General features: G+C 43.4%; 1 protein-coding gene across 1 annotated transcript in view; it reads left to right on the forward strand.

Moving 5' to 3' along the window:
- The first annotated feature begins 8,338 nt into the window (after window positions 1–8,338).
- The window catches only part of NEMP1 (nuclear envelope integral membrane protein 1), an 18,622-nt gene continuing 13,217 nt past the window's right edge, over window positions 8,339–13,743 (forward strand). Inside the window, exons 1-2 of the mRNA XM_040490432.1 lie at window positions 8,339–8,351; window positions 8,560–8,739. Of these exons, the coding sequence (XP_040346366.1) occupies window positions 8,339–8,351; window positions 8,560–8,739 (193 nt within the window). The remainder of the gene's footprint in view (window positions 8,352–8,559; window positions 8,740–13,743) is intronic.

Consider the following 13,743-nt stretch of genomic DNA (forward strand, 5'->3'; position numbering starts at 1 on the left):
TAGAAGGGAAGCGAGCGGACCGGGAGGAAGGTTCTCCCCGAAGTCTGAAACCTCAGTCCCGCCCCGCCATTCCGCACTTCTGAGTGGCTCGGGGCCTGGCAGGGCGTGGGCGGCGGGGGCGGGGGCTGGTTCTACATTCCGGCTCGGTGAGGGGACCTTTCCATCTCCGGTGGGGACAGGAGAGGGGGAGGGCATCACTGGGTGGGATTTCGGTAGCTAACATTCTCCTCTCCTTCCCTTGAAGCCCCGAACACAGTGAGGGGGTTCTCAGGAACGAGCAGAAATCCCCTTCCCAATCCCCAGTCCTGCAACTGGGGGGCGCGGCTAGATGGGCTCCCTTGGGGTAGTCTCCCCGACCCCCTCTGAAATGTGTGGGCGCCCCCTCCCCCACTCTCCTCTGGTTATTTTGGAGCCTGGGCTGCCAGCCGCTGGCCCCGGGTTTCCACGTGCCTCCTCCCTCCCCCTGCCCACGCTCCCCGTGACGCACATCCTCCGCCCACACAGCCTCTGTTCCAGGCGCCCCCCTCACTCCCACCCGGGCCCCTTTGAGGCAGCGCTGAGCCCCCGGCCCGGAGACGCAGGCCCCGGGAAGAGGGCGGGGTAGGGAGTGAAGCCAGAGAGGGGCAACCGACTGGGCTCCGGGCGATTGGGTCCCAGCGCGAAAGAGGACGAAGGAGGAGCCGATTCTATGGCCTCCACTCTTCGGACCTGGGGCGGGTATTCGGCCGGAGAGGGAGGAAGGGAGACCAATCCAGAGGCCTAGGCTTGCCCATTCCACTAGGAGAGTCGGAAGGGGTCTCTGGGTGCGAACCTGTGTGGTAGACTGAAACTCCCGAGTGTTTGTATCATTGTTTTTCAGGGTTGTCGTGAGGTTCAAATGAGAGGATGTAAATGAAAACTCTGTAAAGTGCCAAGCAAATTTAAGACGTTATTGCCAGTTTGTGTCTATGTATCCTGAGATAATGTATTTATATGTTTCTTTACATCGACTTGTGTATCTGTGGCTCTGTCTCTATCTAGGTTTGTATGTGAGCCCCTATGTGTGGATTTAAAAATACATACATTTAAAAAATCATTGACTTGTGAAGCCCCGCCAGAGGCCCAGAGCGCCCCCGCAGCCGGAGCTGCTGAGATGTCTGTTCTTCGCTTCCCTCCCACTCCTGCCACCCCCAACTCTCCTCCTACTCCCTTCCGTTGAGAACTAGGAATTTCCAGCCTTTTGCAAATGGAGAGACAGAGACAAAGAGACTGAGACTATGAGAAGCTATAGAAAACAAAGATAAAAGATAGATGGGGGGGGGGGGGGAATGATAAAAAAGAGGGTAGCACAACTACAAAAATCTTAATTTCTTCTCTTTTTCTCCGTGAGCCCCATTCTCCTCAATGTGTCTCGGGACCACTTCCGTACTTGACTCACCTGCTTCCCCTCTCCCCCACCTGAGTGTTCTCAGAGGCACACAAAGAGCACGGCAACGGATTCCATTTGATGGAGGATTAATATATTGTCTACACTGGTCCCTTCCAGGAAGGGAAACAGTATTCCGAGTCCCAATTTTCCAAGAACAGGGGAAACGATTGTGAAGAAAGTGGGTGGAAGAGGAGTGAGGAAATTGCTAACCAGAAGGATTGTCATTCCTGGGCACGTGTAGATTTTCATCTAGCAGACTAAACTGCTCACATTCCCCTCTGCTCCTTTTCTACCGGGCCAAATCCAGCTCATGCAGTGAGGACTGGCTCAAATGTCACTTTCCTGAACCCCCTCCAGGCAGAATTAATTCCTTGCATCCATCAGTGGCCTTGTAGCCCTTTGTACACATTTCATTTATAGTTGCTTGTCTCACCCTCAGCCCAAGACTTCTCCAGGTTAGGTCTAGTATATGGTGGGCCATCTGAAATGAATGTGTTGATGATGCTATTTCCCGGTCTGAACAATCTTGGAAAGGGCGATTCAGACATTTTACTCCCAAAGGGGCTGAACCTGGGCAAAACTGTTAGGTGGAGAGGTCTCCGTTCTTGAAGTTTCCAGTGAGTCTCCCAAGTCTGGCTCTTTGGCCTTCTAAAACGTCCACTGTTGTGGGCGTCTGACTGGGTTAGTCAGTAGAGCATTCAATTCTTGAGGCGGGGGGCATGAGTTTGAGGCCCACATTGGGCAGAGTTTACTTAAATCAAAAAATAAAAATAAAATGGCTAGTTTCTGGTAAGTTAATTCATACCCAAATGTCCAGATGTGAAAGGTAGAAGGCTGCAATCCTTGCTAGTAACAGAAAAATATGAATATAAAATAATGATTCTTCTTTCCTCTTTGTAACATGTTACAATTAAATAGTCTAAAGAGTGTTGTCCTTCAGGTTAGTCATTTTATTTAAAAAAAATTTTTTTAACGTTTATTAATTTTTGAGACAGAGACAGAGCATGAACGGGGGAGGGGCAGAGAGAGAGGGAGACACAGAATCGGAAACAGGCTCCAGGCTCTGAGCCATCAGCCCAGAGCCCGACGCGGGGCTCGAATTCACGGACCGTGAGATCGTGACCTGAGCTGAAGTCGGATGCGCAACCGACTGAGCCACCCAGGCGCCCCAGGTTAGTCATTTTAGAAGAGATGCTTCACCTCGCAAAGACAAATGATCCTAACCTCTGCCTTTAAGGAAGTAGGGATAGTGCAATAATAGGCGTACAAATAATGACAGAAATATAGGGGGCAAGTGGTGTTTTCTGCCTCTGGTAGAAGTAGGAAACCGGTTTAGACAGTCATCCAAAGGACGTGATGATGTAGCCTAGGATTTTGATGAATGAATAGATTTTCAGAAAAAAGGGACAGTCAAGTCAGGAGAGCAGAATGTAAACTTACACGGAAGTATGAAACATAATGATATGTTTCCAAAACTAGAAATTATTTGTTATTGCTGGATAGGCTGTGGTGGTGGTTAAAAACCAGCCCAGGGAGGTGTATGAGGCCATTTTATTAAGTGTATTATAGACTATCGCTTTTCTATATAGTAAAAGACCAATTCAAAAAATATCAATCTGGGGCACCTGGGTGGCTCAGTCAGTTAAGCATCCGACTTCGGCTCATGTCACCATCTCACAGTTGGTGGATTGGAACCCCGCATTGGGCTCTGTGCTGACAGCTCAGAGCCTGGAGCCTGCTTTGGATTCTGTGTGTGTGTGTCTCTCTCTGCCCCTCCCCTGCTCGCACTCTGTCTCTCTCTCAAAAATAAATGAACATTAAAAAAAATTTTTTTTTATAAAATAAAAAAAATTTCAATCTAGTGGCACCTGGCTGGCTCAGTCAGTAGAGCATGCAACTCTTGATCTTGGGGTTGTGGGTGCAAGCCCCACGTTGGGTGTAGAGATTACTTAAAAAATAAAATCTTAAAAAAAATTCCAATCTATCGTCCCCTACTTTTATAAAATACTCTACCTGTGAATTATTAGAAAAGGGAAATAAAATCTGTATTTTTATTAGATTCATTAAATACAAAAATTTTCTGTTGAATTGCTGGAAAAAATTCTAAATGCTTACATTTAACTTTGAAATGCTTTCATTACAGATTGGTAACAAACTTTGAATAGCATTGTTGTAGTTAGTTTCTTTACATCTGTGTTTTAGATCATATTAAGAACCCTGGGCTTCATCACCTGAGATACTATGGAATCATAAAGACTTTATAACACGGGAGAGACATAGGCAGATCTGCATTTAAAAGTAGGATGGGTGAAGGGTTTTAGGGCTGCAAAAACAGCAGGGAAACCAGCTTGGAGTAACCCAAAGTGGTCCATGTGAGAGGTGGCAAGGTGCTAGATTACATGGCTGGCATGGGATGGAAAGGACACATTCACAAGAAAGGAAGTAAACTAAGTAGGACTTGATGATTGGTGAAGGGGTTGAGGGGGAAGAGAAGTTTAGGGTAACTCTTGGACTTCTAGCTTGGGTGACTGAGTAGATGGAATGGAGTGTCTTCATGAAATATTTATTGTCTGCAATCCTCTTCCTAAATTTAAGAAATTATGAAAACCAAAACTCTTTCATAACTCATTTGATACCAAAACCTAATCTGACCTAAACTTATTTTGTGGCGGACCTGCTAAACTTACAGGTTATTTATAGTTTCATTTATCCCTCTTTCATTTATCCCAATACGAATATTTATGTCTCATTGCAGAAAAATTAATTTGTTTGATAACAGGTTGCTGTCCCAGGCCCCATTGGGATTGTTGCTTTATGTGTTCTATATGCACCATATTACCTTTCTAAAATCCAAAAATATTCTGAAGCACATTTACTATCCAGATTGTCCACCCCATTTACTCAACAGTCTTGGCCTGAGTTCTTTTGGCTATTTGCATAAATCAGATCCACCTGCAGATAATGAATATTCATTGCATTGTGTGCTATAGCCTCTGAAGATGGTTTTTTTTTTTTTTTTTAAGATTTTATTTTTAAGTAATCTCTACACCTAATGTGGGCTCAAATTTACAACCCCAAGATCAAGAGTCGCATGCTCTACCAATTGAGCCAGGCTGGCACCCCCTGAAGATGATTCTTAAAGTGTTTTGAGCAGTGTCCTCGTGATTAAAATAAGACTAAAAGCTTCTTCAGTGACTACCTTGAAGTGACAGAACTTATTTGGATGTTAACGTGTAATGTGTTTATGGACAGTAAAGTTTCATTATTGTATACCTCCTTTGCACATGTTTTTGTTTTTTTAATTTTTTTTTAAGTTTATTCATTTATTTTGAGAGGGGGGAAAGGGACTGAGAGAGGGAGAGAGAGAATCCCAAACAGGTTCCACGCTGTCAGTGCAGGGCCTGACGAGAGGCTCAATCTCACAAACTGTGAGGTCATGACCTAAGCCAAAATCCAGAGTCCAGCGCCTAACTGACTGAGCCACCCAGGAGACCCCTCCTTTGCACACGTTAAAAGTTAGTGGTCGTTGATCTACTGGCATTAGTTCCCAAATCTGGAATTAGTTCCTTTGTTCTCTGGCCTTTATTCAAAACCAAAGAGTGAACTCTGCATGGTGGGAATTTGGGGCCTGGTAGAAGTGAGAGTGCGTGCATGTGCACATGTGTGTGTGTGCACGTATACCTTTGCACATGTGTGTGCAAGTTTATTTTTTAAAACTTTTGGATTTACAGAAAAATTGAGAAGATAGTATAGAGAGTTCCCATATACCCCACATCCAGTTTCCACTATCATTGCCTTATATCAGTATGCTGCATTTGCTGCTATTAATGAACCAGTATTCATACATTATTGTTTAAAATTTTTTGATGTTTTTATTTATTTTTGAGACAGAGAGAAAGCAGGAGCTGGGGAGGGGCAGAGAGAGATAGAGACAGGAACTGAAGAGGGCTCCGCACTGACAGCAGAGAGCCTGACACAGGGTTCAAACCCATGCATGAGCTGTGAGATCGTGACCTGAGCCGAAGTTGGACACTCAGCGGACTGAGCCACCCAGGCACCCCCATACATTATTATTAATTAAAAGCCTACAGTTTTTTCAGATATTCTGAGTTTTCAACTAATTTTTTTTTTTTTCTATTCCAGGATCCCATCCATGATACCATATTACATTTCGTTCTTGTCTCCTTAGGCTCTTCTTGGCTGTTAGGCTCTTTCTTTGTTTTTGATGATCTTGGTAATTTTGAAGAGCGTTAGTCAGGTATTTTGTAGTTTGCCCCTCTATTGAAATTTATTTAATGCTCTTTTAATGATTAGGTTAGTTTTATGGGTTTGGGGAGAGGAAAACCATAGACATAAAATGCCATTTTCATCGCATGACATCAAGTATACATAGTATCAATGTGATTTATTACTGTTGATATTGACCTCTCCAGATCAGCCAAGGGAATGTGTGTGACACAGATACAGGGTTACTATTGCAGTAGCAATAGCCTAGACTTTTCTTTTTGAGGATGCAATTTCTTGTTTTGCCCATAGCTGAGACCCATTTTGACTTTTTTTTTTAAGTTTATTTATTTATTTCTGAGAGAGAGAGGGAGGGAGGGAGAGAGAGAATGGGGTAGGGGCAGAGAGAGAAGGGAGAGAGAGAATCCCAAGCAGGCTCTGCACTGTCAGCACAGAACCCAATGCAGGGCTCGAACTCATGAATTGTGAGATTATGACCCGAGCCAAATCAAGAGTTGGACACTCAACCAACTGAGCCACCCAGGCATCCCGACCCATTTTGACTTTTTAAAAATACCTTGTTTGGGGACACATCTATATCTATATCTGTATCTATATCTATATCTATAGATAGGTATCTATATCTTGGTTTGAAAGCTTGAAATTTCCCCTGAAGTAACCTCCTTTCCTGAATTTCCTCTCCACTCACTAGACTCCATCATCTCTAGTGTTCCTACCCACCACTATCAGATCCTCTAAAAAAATTAATTGCTTCAATTTCTAGTAACATTAACTGAATACCTGTTTATGTGCCAGGCACTCTTCTAGGTCCTTACACTGTGTTAAATCACGTAATGGGAAGCAGCTTGATGCATAGAAAGAACTCAGTCTTTGGGTAAGACTTGGGTTGAAACCGCAGCCCAGCCCAAATAACTATGCAATCTTGGGCAGGTTCTTTGTATTAGCCTTGGCTTCTTCAATGGAGATATTTGTCTCACAAGACGCTGTAAGGAATAAAAAACTTTCCCTTAATCCTCACATTCATTTGACTTCCAACTGCCATGGGCGCCTAGCTGGCTTAGTCTAAAGAGCAGGTGACTCTAGATCTCAGGGTCCAGTTCGAGCCCTACGTTGAAGGTAGAGATTATTAAACAAACAGACAAACAACTTTTTAAAAAACCTCAAAAGCCTCTGCCTACATTTTATTTTATCTTATTTTATTTTTTAAAGTTTATTTATTTATTGGGGCGCCTGGGTGGCTCAGTCGGTTGAGCGTCTGACTTTGGCTCAAGTCGCGATCTCAGAGTTGGTGGGTTTGAGCCTGACATCAGGCTTTGCGCGGGCAGTATGGAGCCTGCTTTGGATTCTCTGTCTCCCTCTCTCCCTGTCTCTACCCCACTTGCGCACTCTCTCTCTCAAAAATAAATAAACATTTTTATTTAATGTTAAAAATAAAAAATTTTTAAGGTTTATTTATTTTTGGGGGTGTCTGGGTGGCTCAGTCAGTTGGGTGACTGACTTTGATTCAGGTTTTGATCTCCTGGTTCATGCATTCGAGCCCTGCATCAGGCTTTGCACTGACAGCTCAGAGCGTGGAGCCTGCTTCAGATTCTGTTTCCTTTTCTCTCTCTCTCTCTCTCTCTCTCTCTCTCTCTCTCTCTGCCCCACCCCTGCTTGTGTTCTCTCTCTCTCTCTCTCTGTCTCTCTCTCAGAAATAAAATAAAAATAAACATTAAAAAATTTTTAAATAAAAAGTTTATTTTCGTAATCTCTACACCCAATGTGGGGCTGAAACTCACCACCCAGAGATCGAGTCTCTTGCTCTTCGCTGTTTGGACTGAGCCAGCCAGGCACTTCCCCCCGCCCCCCTCCGATTTTTAAGTGCTACAAAAATGCCTACATTTTTTTTTAAAAAATTTTTTTCAACGTTTATTTATTTTTGGGACAGAGAGAGACAGAGCATGAACGGGGAAGGGGCAGAGAGAGAGGGAGACACAGAATCGGAAACAGGCTCCAGGCTCTGAGCCATCCGCCCAGAGCCTGACGCGGGGCTCGAACTCACGGACCGCGAGATCGTGACCTGGCTGAAGTCGGACGCTTAACCGACTGCGCCACCCAGGCGCCCCAAAAATGCCTACATTTTTAAGCGCTGGTGTTTATTCCCATAAAATACTGACATACTTTTTTTTTTTTTTTTTTTGGTGACTTGTTTTAAATCACCTAGGACTTTGGAAGACACATTGTCTTACTTAAAAAAAAAAAAAAAATCGTCCGTCAGAACCCTACTTATAAAGCGTCTCAAGAGTAAGTTACCCATAACAAAAAGATCATGTAAAAAGGAAAGAAAGATGGGGTATCTAGGTGGCCCTAGTCAGTTAAGTTTCCGACTTCGGCTCTGGTCATGATCTCCCCCGTTCGTGGGTTCCGGCCCCGCTCAGGCTTTGCGCGGACTGCACGGACCCTGGAGCCTGCTTCAAATTCTGTGTCTCCCTCCCTCTCTGCCCCTCCCCCATTGTGTTCTGTCTCTCTCTCCCAAAAGTAAATAAACATGAAAAAAAATTTTTTTTAAAGTAAAGAAAGAGGACAGACAATTCTGACAGTTTCGAGGTTAATATCAAATTTGGTAGAGGCCTCGCCCATTCTGATTTTCTATTGGTTAAACTTACCATCAATTGCACCAGTTGTAAATAAAGTGGAGACGGAAGCATGTTGTTAAGGGGTGGGATCTTCCTGTCGCCATTGCTAAGGTGAGGGTCCGTTTTCTAATAGGCTGAAAGCTGCTTTTCCCGCCCTCTCGCAGCAGTTGCTAAGAGGCGGGATTATGGAGTCCGTAAAGGACTGAGTGCTCGACGCTCCGCCCATCCTATTGGATGGTAGGGGGCAGGTCTTGAAGTGGATAGGCTGCTGGCCCTGCCTGTTCCGGCTAGTTGCTGGGGAGGGGCACGTGAAGAGGAGGCGGCGTGAGGCGACCACGGCGGGAGGAATGAAAGTGGCGGTCTCACCGGCAGTTGGTGCCGGGCCGGGGGGCTGGAAGGCTGGGGGCAATGGGGGCGGTGGGGCAGTGCGGCTGCTCCTGGTCCTCTCCGGCTGCTTGGCCTGCGGCTCAGGTACCGCCGGGGGCAGCAGCTGTCGTGGGGGCGGGTGCTGAGGGGATTATATTTAGAAAAGTGGGGAGTGTCCCCAGGGTGCGGACCGTTATTCTGCAGTGGGGCGCGGGCGTGGTGCCGGGGAAGCAGCTTCGTCTGCAGTGAGGGGTTAGGGCCCTGCGGAGGCCTGGGGGAGCTACTCAGAGTGGGGAGGAGTCTGGAGTCTTTTGGCAGAGACAGGAAGGGAGGCCTGGGCTGGGTGAGAAGCGGTCCTGGGGGCTGCGTCGCGCTGAACAGGCCTCGATTTTCCTGATGAAAAGTCAGGGGCCCCGAGTACCATTCCTGGTAGGCTGAGCTGCCACTGGAAAGGGGGCATCCCATTCATTCAGCAAATTAGCAACACCTTCTGAGCGTGTGCTCTGTCAGGGCACGGGTTGCTGAATGGATCATTTTCATTCAGTGAAATGGAGTGATTTCTGTGTAATGTCTTCTGTCCTTGTAAGATCTGGCCCCTACCGGCCTTATAGCAAGGACCTGGCGCCGTTAAACTCGCGTTTCCAAAAAGTAAAAAGATACAAATACCATTCACCATCAGATAATGTTTCTTTTGGAGACTTGTTCACTTTTGAAGCAAACATTGATATCTACCTATTGCTGGATAATTGGCTTTGGACTCAAATGAAACTGTTTCCCTTTTCCCGCTGTAACTCATAAAACCTAGACTGTTTCTAAAAAACCTCCTTCTACCCTTATCAAATGCATAACAGAAAAATAAGTGAGGTTTCCAAGTTCCACTGGAGACCGTTGAAACTCACAGGGTTAAGGATAATCATATCTTGTAAACACATTATGCTCTCACCTCTCCCTTCCTTTGCTGCCTATCTCATGCTGTCACTTACAATTATCCTTAGCTGCAGCTTTAAGATTGTCTCAGGATTCGTTGACGTAGTGCCAAATTGTAACGTCCTCCTGAAATGTTTTTTTGGGGGGAGACGGTAGGTATCCAGGAAGGTACTTTTCCAGAGCAGGGGCCCAGAGTAACATTACTACTACTACTACTACTACTACTACTACTACTACTACTACTTATTATTATTATTATTATTATTATTATTTTAAGTTTTAAGAGTGCAGTGGGTTTTTTAAAATGTTTACTACTTGTGAGAGAGAGAGTGAGCAGGAGAGGGGGACGGAAGATTTGACAGGGCTCTGCTCTGACAGCTCATGAGCTGTGAGATCGTGACCTGAGCCCAAGTCTGACGCTCAACGGACTGAGCCACCCAGGTGCCCTGAAGCTACCTATGATCTGAATGAACTTGGGTCAGATGGTTAACCTCTAAAATGGGGTTGTGGACTGTGGCTGTGAAAGAGAAAATATATGAAAAAAATGTTCCTACCTAGTCAGCACTCAAACAGCAGACACTTTTTCCTTAATGAGAGGAACAGGGGCTTCTTAGCTTCGAGAAGGGTGAACTTGGGATGATATTCTGTGTGGCCTGGTAGATCATGTGTGTGGCAGCTACAAAGAGACAATCATGTTATAGAGAAGAACTTTCTAAAAGCCAGAGGCGGGGCGCCTGGGTGGCTCAGTCGGTTAAGCGGCCGACTTCGGCTCAGGTCATGATCTCGGGGTCCGTGAGTTCGAGCCCCACGTCCAGCTCTGTGCTGACAGCTCGGAGCCTGGAGCCTGTTTCGGATTCTGTGTCTCCCTCTCTGACCCTCCCTCGTTCATGCTCTGTCTCTCTCTGTCTCAAAAATAAATAAACATTAAAAAAATAAATAAATAAAAGCCAGAGGCACCTAAAGATAAAATACAGTACTTCAAAAGGTAGGAAGTTTTTTCTCATTGGAAGTGTTTGATTAAAAAAATAATGTCAGTTGATTTTAGACTATTTGGCAAGAGCAATTAAAGTATAAAGAAGTAGAAAAAAACCTTCACTGTTTATTCCATTCAGAGGCAATCCATTTTAGCAGACTTTCTCCTGGTCTTTTTCCACATTTTTTTTTTTTTAATAAAACTTTGGAGGCGCCTGGCTGGCTCAGTCCGTAGAGCATGTGACTCTTGATCTCAAGGTTGCGAGTTTGAGCCTCACGTTGGGTGTAGAGATTACTTAAAATTTTTTTTAAAGTTTTTTTGAATTGATAATATATTCATACACCTGTCAACAATCCAGTTCTTTTTCCTGGATCCAACTAGTTACTACTAGAGATAGTTTTTGGTTTTTAAAAAAAATTTTTAATGTTTGTTTATTTTTGACAGAGAGAGAGAGAGAAAGAGAGACAGAGCATGAGTGGGGGAGGGGCAGAGAGAGAGGGAGACACAGAATCCGAAGCAGGCTCCAGGCTGTGAGCTGTTGGCACAGAGACCGACGCGGGGCTCGAACTCACAGACCTCAAGATCAGGACCTGAGCCAAAGTTGGATGCTCAACCGACTGAGCCATCCAGGTGCCCCTAGAGATAGTTTTCTTAATTGATTTTGTAGCATAAACATTTTTTATACCGTTTAAAATTTGTCATAATTATTTTTATTTGTATTCTACTCTTTGGACAGATCATTCACTTAATGTTTTTGAACTAAACATTTGGTTGGATATTTGTGGTGTTTCTAGTTTTTCATCGTTGTAGATAACACTTTGTGAACATTTTTGCATATACATTTTTTACTGATTATATTTTTAGGATAGATTCTCAGATTTATTAGATCAAATGCTAAAACATATTTAAGGCCCTTGAAACATCTTGCTGAAATATTTTCCTGAAAAGGTATTCTGGTTTACACCACTAGCAACACTATTTGCTTCTGACCCATATGCTTGCCAGCTTTGGATATTCTAGACTATAACATCTTTGTTAATTTGATAGATCAAAAGTAGTGTCGGGGCACCTGGGTGACTCAGTAGGTTGAGCATCTGATTTAGTGTCCGTCTCTTGATTTCGGCTGAAGTCTTGATCTCACGATTCCTGAGATCAAGCCCTGCATCAGGCTCTGTGCTGGGGCATGGAGCCTGCTTGAGATTCTCTTTCCCTTTCTCTCTGTCCCTCCTCCCTTCAAAATAAGTAAATAAACATTAAAATTAAAAAGTAGTCATGCCCCAGAAAAAGACAAAATATTAATAAAAGAAAGTAATGTCTTAATTTAGTTTGCATTTCTTTTTTTTTTTTTTAAGTTTATTTATTTATTTTGAGAGAGAGAGGATGCATGGGAGGGGCAGGAGAGGGAGAGGGAGAGAGGGAATCCCAAGCAGGCTCTGTACCATCAGTGGGGAGCCCCACGCAGTACTTGAACCCAGGAACCCTGAGATCATGACCTGAGCTGAAATCAAGAATAAGACACTTTACCGACTGAGCCACCCAGGTGCCCCAAGAATATATATATTTTTATAATCTATTTACTTGTTGAAAATTTTTCTTTAATTTGCTTGCTTTTACTTTTTTTATTGAAGTATAGTTGTCATACAATGTTATATTAGTTTCAAGAATACAACATAGAAGGGCACCTGGGTGGCTCAGTTGGTTAAACATCTAATTCTTGATTTTGGCTTAGGTCATGATCTCAGGGTTCGTGAGTTCAAGCTGTGCATCAGGCTCTGTGCTACACAGTGGAGTCTGTTTGGGATTTCCCTCTCCCTCTCTCTGCCCCTTCACAGCTTGCTCTCTCTCAAAAAAAATACATGAATAAACATTAGAAAAATACAACATAGTGATTTGGCAAATCTGTACATTCCACAATGTTCACCACAATAAATGTAGGTCCCTTTAACTTTTTAAATAGATTTGTATTTTTATGTAGTCACTTGATTTTATTCCTCAGACTTATTTCCATTGCATTTATGCTTAAAGAGTCCTCCAAAACTGAACTTATATCATTTTTATGGTATATTTTAAATTTTTTAATTTTACTTTTTAATCTATAATTAATGTCAGCATTTGGTATAAGGTGAGGTGAGAATCTAGATAGATTTTATTTTCCAAATAACCAGTTGTCCCAACATCCCATTGAATGATTCTTTCCTAAGTGCACTGTTTAAGATGCTTGTTTTCAGTAAGTACAAACTAAGTTATCTCTTGTTTTAAGTACAAACTAAGTTATCTCTTGAAAGAAATGAACAGAGGCTATTTAAGAAATTGTTTTTCATGACTTTTTCGGGTCTATTCCAGTCCTCACATATTATGAATCATTTTCACTGATTCTGCCTGTGGATGTTAAGTGATCAGTGCTGTTGATTAAAGTTTGTAATGATTGTAAGTAAGTATGAAGTTATTAACCTTTGAATACCTGCTTTATGGATAAATGGAATAAGCAACTAATGATTCACTACTTTCCATGAAGGCATTTTCCAAAATCTTTGGGCTCAAAGGCATTTTCCTGAATGTTTAGTTCATTCTACTTTTTAACATTCTGGCTAACTCACTTTAGGGGGGAGGGAGAAAGGTGGTGTATATCCTTTTGCTACAGGAAGCACAAAATTTTAAATGTGCATTCTGACAACTTACATATGTTTAAGGTCGTTTGGTTTAGTTTTGTGTTGCTAACAGTTTAAGCTACAGTTTGGCTGAATTGGTGTAGTTCACCTCTCAATGAGTTTACAGAGATGTGGCTGGCCAAGGTGCTGATTTCCATAGGAGGTTGATATTAAAGATATTTATTTATTTATTTATTTATTTATTTATTTAAAATCCTTTCCCTGGAGTGTTATGTAACTCGGGAAAAGGAAGAACTAGATTTTAAAAGATATTGCTTGTTATAAAACCATTTTAGGGGCGCCTGGGTGGCGCAGTCGGTTAAGCGTCCGACTTCAGCCAGGTCGCGATCTCGCGGTCCGTGAGTTCGAGCCCCGCGTCGGGCTCTGGGCTGATGGCTCAGAGCCTGGAGCCTGTTTCCGATTCTGTGTCTCCTTCTCTCTCTGCCCCTCCCCCGTTCATGCTCTGTCTCTCTCTGTCCCAAAAATAAATAAAACGTTGAAAAAAAAATTTAAAAACCATTTTATTTCTTTAGGAAAATGGCATCAGAGAATTTTAAAATT

This window comes from Herpailurus yagouaroundi, unplaced genomic scaffold, assembly GCF_014898765.1.
Source record: "Herpailurus yagouaroundi ecotype Mexico unplaced genomic scaffold, PumYag 182, whole genome shotgun sequence".
In the NCBI taxonomy this organism is placed as follows: Eukaryota; Metazoa; Chordata; class Mammalia; order Carnivora; family Felidae; genus Herpailurus; species Herpailurus yagouaroundi.